General features: G+C 37.9%; 1 protein-coding gene across 1 annotated transcript in view; it reads left to right on the forward strand.

Moving 5' to 3' along the window:
* LOC129217750 (hepatocyte growth factor receptor-like) overlaps nt 1–12,271 on the forward strand; it is a 144,102-nt gene that overhangs the window by 46,318 nt on the left and 85,513 nt on the right. The window contains exons 9-11 of the mRNA XM_054852090.1: nt 386–522; nt 5,150–5,344; nt 11,922–12,044. Of these exons, the coding sequence (XP_054708065.1) occupies nt 386–522; nt 5,150–5,344; nt 11,922–12,044 (455 nt within the window). The remainder of the gene's footprint in view (nt 1–385; nt 523–5,149; nt 5,345–11,921; nt 12,045–12,271) is intronic.

Raw genomic sequence — 12,271 nt, forward strand, 5'->3', positions numbered from 1 at the left:
GTTCATTCTAATAATCTTCCTCACGTAACGTCAATGGCGGTAATCGAATATTTCCGAGAGGATGAGAGGTTTAATGTTCCAGAAACGCGAGGAGGTAAGTCTTACGTTTCGTCTTCGAAGCCAACTGCACGTCCTTCGGCTTCTCCCGCGGCGGAAGAGCGCATGACGTCACTTCCTGTGCCATTTGACGTCACAAGAGCTTGAACTTTAAAAATTAAAAAAAAAAAATACTGAACCTATCGCAAAAATGTTTTCACCTATGATGTTCATACATGTTACTCTATCATATAAAAATAAAATTGAAAAATCGAAAACTTCCCTATTTTCGGGCCAATGTATGTACGTATTTGTGTTTATCCTACCTGAAGGGCAACTTGTGTTTCAGAGTCCTCGCCTGTGGGGCGTGTCCCCGGGGCGGGGCCCCGTGTCGGGGGGCACCACCCTCACCCTCGTGGGGGAAGAACTGGACATCGGCAGCAGCCATCAGGTCAACGTGTCCGGAGTGCCCTGCGAAATCCTGCAGTAAGTTTTTGCCTACTATTAACTGCCCTCCCCCCCCCCCTTTTTTTATTACAGTAGAAGACCGTTATAACGCACACCTTGGGACCAGAGCTTTTGCGTTACACAGGTTTTTGCGTTAAATAGAGCATTTCACAAATTTTGAAACTAATATTCAGAATATAGCTATATATTAGCGCTTCAGAATGAGTTTTATCTGCAATGAGGGTATAACTTTGATATACTCCCCCAAAAATTACGCGCCAAATCTGGCACTCCCTACGGACCATTTAGGGTTGCTGTTTCTTATTTTGGTGTTTGCCAATTGAGGTTTTTTCAGCTTTTAGGTTTTTGCTGTTGCCAAATTTAATATTTTCTTGTATTTTGTACCATTTTTTGAGTTTTTTTTTTTTTTTTTTAAAGTTTTGTGGCAACAATTTTTGGATTTCATATATGTTTTAGCGCCATTTCATTTATTCTCCATTTCTTTGCGAAGTGATCAAGCAGATTTCTGATTTACTGTATTTTGCTGCAAATCTGGTTGTATTTTCCAATTATATTTTTTTTCTAGTAATTATTTTTATCTTTTAGCTTTTAATATGCCTACTGTATGTAGTGTTGTTGAAAAGTTTCAGGGAATTTCGAGCCATAAAACAGGTATTTTGCTTGGCGAGAAAAAAAGTCGCCAAATTTCCGATTTGGGGGGGTATATCAAAGTAGTTCCGCAATGAGTATTAAAGCACCAATATTACAATGAGTCATTCACAAATAAATATGTTTCTTTATTACAAGAAAGTGAAATATCCTGCACTTCTGCTGCTTCATGGTTTGCACAACAGCTGCATTTTCAAGAGCCATCTGCTATTTTCTGTTTACTATGAGTACTCATTTTCAATGTAAAAGCTTTGAATTAAGATGGAAAGATGAAAAACTTTCAAAATTTGATTTGCCTAACCGTTTTTATGTATGCAAAGCAAAACAGAGGGATTTTTTAAACTTCAAAACCTATTGCTTACTTCTGAAAAGTGGTGCGGTTTATAGAGAATTGCGTTATACAGGTCGGCGTTATAACGGTCCTCTACTGTATTATTATTTGTTATTTTGGTTCTCTAAGCATTTTACAAGCAGTTAAAAGACACAGAAATTGATTTTTTTTTCTTTTATTATTATTTTTTATTCATTATTTTATTTATTTAGTTTTCTCATCACATTTATGTAAATACTATTAACTGCCCCCCCCCTTTTATTATTATTATTATTTGTTATTTTGGCTCTCTAAGCATTTTACAAGCAGTTAAAAGACACAGAAATTGAGAATTTTTTTTCCTTTTGTTATTATTTTTTATTCATTATTTTATTTATTTAGTTTTCTCATCACATTTATGTAAATACTATTAACTGCCCCCCCCCCTTTTATTATTATTATTATTTGTTATTTTGGCTCTCTAAGCATTTTACAAGCAGTTAAAAGACACAGAAATTGAGAATTTTTTTTCCTTTTGTTATTATTTTTTATTCATTATTTTATTTATTTAGTTTTCTCATCACATTTATGTAAATACTATTAACTGCCCCCCCCCTTTTTATTATTATTATTATTTGTTATTTTGGCTCTCTAAGCATTTTACAAGCAGTTAAAAGACACAGAAATTCGAGATTTTTTTTCTTTTATTATTATTATTTTTATTCATTATTTTATTTATTTATTTAGTTTTTTCATCACATTTATGTAAATATTTTTATTTCTATATATAAATGTATGTATATTTTTTCTTTTTGAACAAAACTATTTTCATCTGTATATATCAAAATTGAATGTTTCCCATGTGAGTTGTTTGTAAATTTTCACATTCGTCATCCCGTAATTTGTTAAATTTAACACTGTTGGATATGTACAAAGGGATGGCGTATTAAATTTGAAAAAGAAGTAAGTTTTTGCCTCTTTCCAAACTCAATATCTACCTCAAAATTACGAAACAGTCGGTGCAGGGACTCTATATATACCCTCAGAATCGGAGCGTGCCATTCTGTTCCGTGTATTGTCCGTTTTTCACAAGAAGGCACACGTGACTCCTCCCTCGTCACGTGGTATCCGACGATTCTATTTCGCTATTTTCGGCAGAAGGTACTGTTTGACATTCATGCTTTTAAATTTTCTTGAAACCTTTCGTTTCAAATATAAGTACCCATGTTTTCAAATACTGTTTGACCGCGAATTGTATGCAATTTGGCAATCTGCCAAGTAAAGACTATTCCATCCGAATGAATGTAACAGGGGAGAAGGGAAAATAACGATGGGATTTTTTGATGCACGCTTTTTATAATGTCCCTAGTGCCTTATTCATTTATTGCATTCTCTAAAATAGAATAAGGGAAAACAAAAATAGTTACCATGGAAACAGCAAAAGAAAATACAATATCTTCATTTCGTTCAGGAACGTAAAAGCAAAATGGTAAGCTCAAAACTTCGTTGTGAATAAATAAATCAATTAATTTTTCCCGTGAGAATATAGATCGAATCTACTTTAGATTAAAAAAATGCTGCTGTGAGCAAATTTCCATTTTTACGAAACTAAGGCTAAGTAATAGAGAGGCAAACGTGCACATCTGTAGCAAATCAACTGACACCCCTACAAACTAATAGATACGTCCATTTCCGCCCATAAACCGGATATTAGCCTTTCCATGTAATCCATGGTCAAACAGTACATAGACCATCAGAATCAGGGCATGCCATCCTGTTCCGTGTATTGTCCGTTTTTCACAAGAACGGACACACTTGACTTCTCCCACGTCACGTGGTATCCGACGATTCAATTTCGCTGTTTTCGGCAGAAGGTATTTTCGGATCATAGCCAAGGACAGATACAAGGGAGGAGCGATGGGGGCGATCGCCCCCTCCTTGAGCCGAGAGACAGCTCTCCTCCGAGAGAAAGGGAGCTCTTTCCCGGAATTTTCCGAAATTGAAGTCTTTAAAATGCAATCGTACTACATCTCTTTTTGCTCTGGGGATAGAGACCAGTACTTTCTACGGGAAATTTTTCGAAATTGAAGTACCAAAATCTCAATTTTAGACGATCTTAGATAGTATTAGGCATGGGTGAGCGAGGGGTTCAGTACATTTCTTCAAATATTTTTGGAAATTGAAGTTTCAAAGGGTAAAGGGTGAAAAGCTATCGCCCCCTCCTTGAATATTTTCTGGATCTGCCCTTGATCAAAGCATTCTGTTGTAGAAGCAGCGGTTTTTAAAATGTAAGAACGACTAGTGAAGCTAGTGATGTAAGGAACACTAAGACTTTTTTGCACGTTAAAATGCACGTCCATGTTAAGGCTGTCTGGTTGTCTCCTTTAGAAGCGCGTGGATTGCTTACCGATCACCCCCCGCGTAAAATGGAACTCTGCGTTCGAAGGGGCGTGGCGAAGTGCCTTCTCGTGAGAAACGGACAATACTCTCCGTGAAATACACAAGAAAATGGACGATCGGAGGGCGAACGTGTCTAGAAATACCCACTTTTGAAATGAATGGCACATTCAAACATAAAATACACCATCAGCTCAGTTATTCCATTCGAGGACTAGTTTTGTGCTTTTTAGCCCGGATTGGGGGGGGGGGGGCTTGTGAGTGCTAAAAAGCACGAAACCGCAGTCCTCAGACATAATAACTGAGCTGGCGGTGTACTTCATGTATTTCTGCCTTAGCCCTGACTTAGGCGGTAACTTACTTAATTATGGTAATAATTCGGAAAACGAAGGTGTTGCTATGGCGATGGATCCAAAAAATCCAAATTGAATTGTTAAAACGTGGCATGGTAGCCCGATCGGTAGAGTGTGGGATTCGGGGCCGGAGGGTCCTGAGTTCGAACCTCGATGGTCGAAGACCCACCGTCGTCATTAAAGGGGACTGGGCGACGTTAAATAGGCTCGTGGTCTCAATGTCCTCCAAGTGAAACGATACCTCTGGGGGTAGCCATTAGCTCCTGGACTAGTTCTAAATTCTCATTAACTGTTCGATCCGGTGATGGTGCTGCCATCTATCGGTATAAAAAAATAATGGAGGCAAGGCACTTAGTATGCAGTCCTCGACATAAATACAGTTGTAGTCAGTTGTGACTCGGAATCGAAATCGAAAACGTGGTTCATTTCTGAATTCAAATTTAGAAATTAATCAAGTGTTCATTTCTCCGCTATTAGTTCCTACTACCTCCGATAGACGGCAGTGATCTCCGAACAGTCGAGATCCTTTTCGCACTGTGGCAAAAATGAGAAGGCGATAGGCATTTAGTTTGACGGGGGGTTTGGCCGTGCTGACCGATGAACAGGGCCAGATTAAGGTACAGTAAAAACTGTGAAGTTGACCACCCTTGTAATTTGACCACATGTTTAAGTTGACAACTTAGGTAGTGCTGCGCGAGTAGTCAACTTACACAGGTTTCACTGTATAGGGGGGGGGGGGGGCTCTAGGCCAAACAGTTTTACCGGAGGCCTCTACAGCCATACAATTTTGATCCCTGGCTAAACAATTTTTAGCCATTTAGGGCCCCCTAAAAGAAGTGGGGGCCCTAGGCCATGGCCTAGTTAGCCTATTCAGTAATCAGGCCCTACCGATGAAACAGATAACCTATTCCCGAGTGACGATGCGGAATGATTTCAGGTTGCGTCCGGGCAGGGCCCTGTGTCTGACGGGGCCCCTGAACGGCAGCTCCGGGGCCCCGGGCCCCGTCGAGATGCGCATCGACGACGCCGTCGTGGAGGTGGAGGCGTCCGGGCGTCCGGACCTGCACAAGGCGTTCCGCTACCTGCCGGACCCGGAGATCCGGGACATCAAGCGCCAAGTCACCACCATCAGGTAAGTTCGCTTTTTCACCCCCATCTTTAGATTAATCTTCGCAGCGGCGCAGAAAGAAATTTTCATCTGGGAAAGGGGGGGCCGTCATATGAAATTTTTCGAAATTCAAGGTCAAAAAGCATCATTTTAGACCTTTGCATGTGTGTTTATTCACGTAATAGTGTTGCCTCATGGGGGGGGGGGGGGGCATGACCCCCCCCTATCCCGCCTTGGCTGCTTCACCGAATCTACATGTACATGTGTGACGGTTTTACAGATATACTTGCACTCGAATTCCGGAATTTTAAACTTCAGCTTTGATGTACGCGAATACAGGGGTTTTACAGCGATCGTAAAAAATGGTCAAGTGCAAATGGACAAAACCATTTTGAATTTTTAAAAATGGTTAAAATTCAACCGTTTTAGGTTTCGAGAACAAAAAAACATCTGAAACTGCTTGGATGTCAATAAAAAGCACCAAATCGGCCAAGAATAATGCTTAATAGAGGGGCTTAATGAAGCTTAAACGTAACTAATTTATTTCACAAGCAAATCGGCTAAGAATAATGCTTAATAGAAGGGCTTAATGAAGCTTAAACGTAACTAATTTATTTCACAAGCAAATCGGCTAAGAATAATGCTTAATAGAGGGGCTTAATGAAGCTTAAACGTAACTAATTTATTTCACAAGCAAATCGGCTAAGAATAATGCTTAATAGAGGGGCTTAATGAAGCTTAAACGTAACTAATTTATTTCACAAGCAAATCGGCTAAGAATAATGCTTAATAGAGGGGCTTAATGAAGCTTAAACGTAACTAATTTATTTTCACAAGCAAATCGGCTAAGAATAATGCTTAATAGAGGGGCTTAATGAAGCTTAAACGTAACTAATTTATTTCACAAGCAAATCGGCTAAGAATAATGCTTAATAGAGGGGCTTAATGAAGCTTAAACGTAACTAATTTATTTCACAAGCAAATCGGCTAAGAATAATGCTTAATAGAGGGGCTTAATGAAGCTTAAACGTAACTAATTTATTTCACAAGCAAATCGGCTAAGAATAATGCTTAATAGAGGGGCTTAATGAAGCTTAAACGTAACTAATTTATTTCACAAGCAAATCGGCTAAGAATAATGCTTAATAGAGGGGCTTAATGAAGCTTAAACGTAACTAATTTATTTCACAAGCAAATCGGCTAAGAATAATGCTTAATAGAGGGGCTTAATGAAGCTTAAACGTAACTAATTTATTTCACAAGCAAATCGGCTAAGAATAATGCTTAATAGAGGGGCTTAATGAAGCTTAAACGTAACTAATTTATTTCACAAGCAAATCGGCTAAGAATAATGCTTAATAGAGGGGCTTAATGAAGCTTAAACGTAACTAATTTATTTCACAAGCAAATCGGCTAAGAATAATGCTTAATAGAGGGGCTTAATGAAGCTTAAACGTAACTAATTTATTTCACAAGCAAATCGGCTAAGAATAATGCTTAATAGAGGGGGCTTAATGAAGCTTAAACGTAACTAATTTATTTCACAAGCAAATCGGCTAAGAATAATGCTTAATAGAGGGGCTTAATGAAGCTTAAACGTAACTAATTTATTTCACAAGCAAATCGGCTAAGAATAATGCTTAATAGAGGGGCTTAATGAAGCTTAAACGTAACTAATTTATTTCACAAGCAAATCGGCTAAGAATAATGCTTAATAGAGGGGCTTAATGAAGCTTAAACGTAACTAATTTATTTCACAAGCAAATCGGCTAAGAATAATGCTTAATAGAGGGGCTTAATGAAGCTTAAACGTAACTAATTTATTTCACAAGCAAATCGGCTAAGAATAATGCTTAATAGAGGGGCTTAATGAAGCTTAAACGTAACTAATTTATTTCACAAGCAAATCGGCTAACAGAATAATGCTTAATAGAGGGGCTTAATGAAGCTTAAACGTAACTAATTTATTTCACAAGCAAATCGGCTAAGAATAATGCTTAATAGAGGGGCTTAATGAAGCTTAAACGTAACTAATTTATTCTCACAAGCAAATCGGCTAAGAATAATGCTTAATAGAGGGGCTTAATGAAGCTTAAACGTAACTAATTTATTTCACAAGCAAATCGGCTAAGAATAATGCTTAATAGAGGGGCTTAATGAAGCTTAAACGTAACTAATTTATTTCACAAGCAAATCGGCTAAGAATAATGCTTAATAGAGGGGCTTAATGAAGCTTAAACGTAACTAATTTATTTCACAAGCAAATCGGCTAAGAATAATGCTTAATAGAGGGGCTTAATGAAGCTTAAACGTAACTAATTTATTTCACAAGCAAATCGGCTAAGAATAATGCTTAATAGAGGGGCTTAATGAAGCTTAAACGTAACTAATTTATTTCACAAGCAAATCGGCTAAGAATAATGCTTAATAGAGGGGCTTAATGAAGCTTAAACGTAACTAATTTATTTCACAAGCAAATCGGCTAAGAATAATGCTTAATAGAGGGGCTTAATGAAGCTTAAACGTAACTAATTTATTTCACAAGCAAATCGGCTAAGAATAATGCTTAATAGAGGGGCTTAATGAAGCTTAAACGTAACTAATTTATTTCACAAGCAAATCGGCTAAGAATAATGCTTAATAGAGGGGCTTAATGAAGCTTAAACGTAACTAATTTATTTCACAAGCAAATCGGCTAAGAATAATGCTTAATAGAGGGGCTTAATGAAGCTTAAACGTAACTAATTTATTTCACAAGCAAATCGGCTAAGAATAATGCTTAATAGAGGGGCTTAATGAAGCTTAAACGTAACTAATTTATTTCACAAGCAAATCGGCTAAGAATAATGCTTAATAGAGGGGCTTAATGAAGCTTAAACGTAACTAATTTATTTCACAAGCAAATCAGCTAAGAATAATGCTTAATAGAGGGGCTTAATGAAGCTTAAACGTAACTAATTTATTTCACAAGCAATGAAAAGTAGCATTTCAATTATTTACTTTCAAAAAAAAAAAATAATAATAATAATTGGTTAAAAAAATAACCGGAATAGTTTACCTTTTGTTCATAAAGTGTTTGAACGCAATGGGGAAAAGATAATATTCTCGACGGTTTGGGGGGGGGAGGGTCATGACCCCCATGATCCTCCCATTGTATCCGCCCCTGTGTTCTAAACGCATACTTCCAATTACAAAAATGGTGAAAATGAGCTGAAAAGTTTAGATATACAGTGAAATTCCGTTACAACGAATACCAATACAACGAAATTTCCGTTTCAACGAACTACATTTTCAGTCCCTATATAACTACTACTACATTATTTGAATTCCATTACAACGAAATTCCCGTTACAACGAACAAAATTTGCAGTGCCTTAAAGTTCGTTGTAACGGGATTTCACTGTATAGAAACTTGGAAGCAAACGAGCTGATGTGTGCATCACATGACTTCCTTTTACTCCAATTTAATGTCATTTTCTCATTATTGGCAGTTTTTTAATGTGATTCAATAGTTTACTCTCTAAATATCGCCAACAGTGGACAAATTGCAACCAGATAAAAAAAATTAACAAAAATCGCCAAATTTGTCGCCAAGTTGGCGACAAAACTTGGCGACCAAAAGACTGGCGACATATCGCCAAGTGTCCGTTAAATTATAACACTACTTGAGTTTACATCGAAATTAACAATGATTTCCCTCCAAAAAGGGGCAGAAGACCCCCTTTGGAGCATACGAGTGCAACCAAAAAGAAAGGTGCACAACGAGACCCCACTAGGAGTCTTCGTACCAAATTTCAAGTTTCTAAGACATTCCGTTCTTGAGTTATGCGACATATATACACACATACGCACATACATATACGTACATACAGACGTCACGAGAAAACTGGTTGTAATGAACTCGGGGATCGTCAAAATGGATATTTGGGGTGTCTGTACGTTCCTAGGCACATATCCACGTGTGGTCGGGTCGGAAAATAAAACTCAACATTCATTTGTGGGTGAGCAAAATGGAAATGAAGGCCGATTTTTGGGTGAAATTTTTCTCGCGAATACAATACTTCCTTACTTAAAATACTTAAAAGTATTTTAACTTTTTGTAGTAACTTACTACAAAATAACTTACTACAAAAACCAATACTTCCTTTTTTGTAAAAGGAAGTAAAAAGAAAAGGGTGGAGAAATCCAAAATCTACCTTTTTATACGGACCTTAGGTCCTACAACTTATAATTAGAGAAATAATTTCTGTTGAAATTTAATCCCAACACGAAACGTGTGACAAAGCACGACCTAAATTTACGAAGGCATACATGAAACGCAGCGTTTTGTGACCCACACCACTTTACACTCGCAGTCGATGACACCTTTTGGGGGAAATAGAGCGGCTAACAAGGGTGTAAAGTTGTGCGTGCATTGTTTTTTTTTTTTTTTTTTTGACTGTGCGAGCTTTTGTAGTTTGCTTTTTGTATCCTAGAATAACATCTGCATTTATTTTTCAACTGCATTGAAAAAATACAGTCGTCCCTCGCTACTTCGCGCTTCGATTTTCGCGGTTTCACCGCGGTTTTTTCTGTTTTTTTTTTTTTTTTTTTTTTCAATTGTAGCAATGAACCTTTTTTATATTCTCATGTAAACTTTTTCTTACAAGAGAATTACAAATTATGTCTTTTAAGTAAGGTAAGCTCTTCTTAGGGACTGTAGTTGTACAAGTTGAGGGAGTAGAGGTTTAAAATCGCCGAAGAAAGTTTATCTCAATTTAACCTTAAACGCTAATTGCAAAATATAAATCACTATAGACTGTAGGGGATAAATACATCTCTAATGGTGTTCAACAACGCATTACTAGCTTTTTAAGCTGTATGCGTAATACTTTGATGAGGATAAATGTAGAAGAAGAAAGGGGGCACATACGGTCACCAACTGGAAATTAATTCATCATTGAACAAGTTGAAGAGCTATTTTCATAGGTCAGTAGTAGTGTGTAAAAACTGCATGTGCATGTACACTTTATTTCCCAATGTATAATTAATGTGATATCGATTCCGTCTAATATATCTCGTTTTCTCATATTTTGTGCAATATATAAAGTAATACAAATGTAATGTTGGATAAGGGAGCTGTTTCATGTCTAGGGGGCTCTAACTATGTTAAAAACCTAGTTAAGTTGTCGTCAGTATAAGTTTTTTGCCCTCTAATTAGGAAAATATTCGGTTTATAAATGCAGAATCCTACTTCGCGGAAATTCAGTTATCGCGGTCAAGTCTGGAACGAATTAACCGCGATAAACGAGGGTTGACTGTATAGGTATTTTGTGTCTTCGCTCCGAACAACCTGTCATTCTTCTGAGAGGGCGATCCGTTCCGATCCCATCTGCTCGTTCCCATAAAACTGTGAGCTCCGATTTCTCCTCGTGTTTTGGTCGGAAATGTTTCCCATTTTGTCCGCTGGAGTTATTTTTCAATGGAGATTATTTCCCTCACTATAAGTTAGGAGACCGAGATGACCGGACCGTATAAAAAGATTTAGTATTTTCAAGCACATGGCGAAATCGTGAACAATATCAATCATACATACAACCTCTGCCAATAAAGTTCGGTGAATAGTCCTATAACATTAACAGAGATGAAATAGTCACCTGGGCCAGGGAAACTTTGCGAGAAATCTTCTTTAGGGATGGAGTTCTCCGGATGTCAGGAATATCGTCAGATATCTTTCCGATTCAAAGTCGTAGGAATAAGAAGAAGTCTGGAAGATTGAGATCTGCTAAGTATGTACAACAAAACTTTAAATGGACCTCATTTTCCTGTTCTCAGTGAAGAACCAATGCACTAAACAAGCACTTTGCAAACCACAGCAACTCTAAACTGCCGCTGGGCAGAGTTTTGCTTCGCCATTTTGTTGCACTGACCTTTATTGTCAGAGGTTGTACAATCAAGCAGGGATTTAATCGATAACTTAAGGCGTTTGGAAACTTCGTTGCCGATTTCCATGATGGAAATGTGATCCACGAATTAAAGGGTGTCCCAAAATTAACGCAAGATTTGAATTTGCCACCATTTTTGCTGTGAATTGTTGGCAGCCACAGAAAAAGGACCATTTGACAGCTGGGAGTTTAGGGTTAGTAAAAACGGAGTGTTATGCTATTATACAGCCAGCGAAGCAATTCAATCACTGCATGAGGCATTTCTTGTTCGTGTACTCTCTCGTTTCAGTGATGCGAATTGTACCCTAGATCGTGTGATTTTACATCATTATGGGGTTATTTGAAGTCAAACGTCTATGTCAGCAATCCCACAACCACCCGCGCATTACCTCACTGCGATATCGAGCGCCAATAACAGTAAACCGCTTGACCCGCCCAAACTTTCATTATTTTTCAAATAATTGTTCGATGATGAAAACGCATTATAGAATTCGAAACGCTCCATTTGTAATAACCCTAGACCCTCAGCTGCCAAAGTGTTCTTTTTTCAGGATTGCCCACAATTTATTGCAAAAATGGCGGCAAATTCAAATCTTGCGTTAATTTTGGGACATCCTTTACTACTACAATGGGTACGTCTGGCCCAATTGATCATTTATGTCTGTTTTTCCCCACAGTGGCTCCAGGAACCTGACCGTGTTGGGGTCCCACTTGGACAGCGTGGCTCAGCCCCGGATGGTGGTCATTGTGGCTTCGCCCCTCACGGGGGAGAAACTCGAATTTCGAACCGTAAGTATCTCTCTCCCTCCTTCTTAACGATAGCACCAAGTCTCCCTTTTCAACCATACATTTAAAAGCAAATCCTAATCGATGACACTTGAAATATGTTCAAACTTCGGTACAAATGGACCCTATTCACGGTTTGGCAACGGTCCCATCAGCTGTCTGTCTGCTGGTATTTTGACCAACTACGCAGTGTTTGTTAATAGTGCTAAAAAAAAAAAAAACTCGGTTTTATTTAAAGAAT

The sequence above is a fragment of the Uloborus diversus genome, chromosome 2, assembly GCF_026930045.1.
Source record: "Uloborus diversus isolate 005 chromosome 2, Udiv.v.3.1, whole genome shotgun sequence".
Lineage (NCBI taxonomy): Eukaryota > Metazoa > Arthropoda > Arachnida > Araneae > Uloboridae > Uloborus > Uloborus diversus.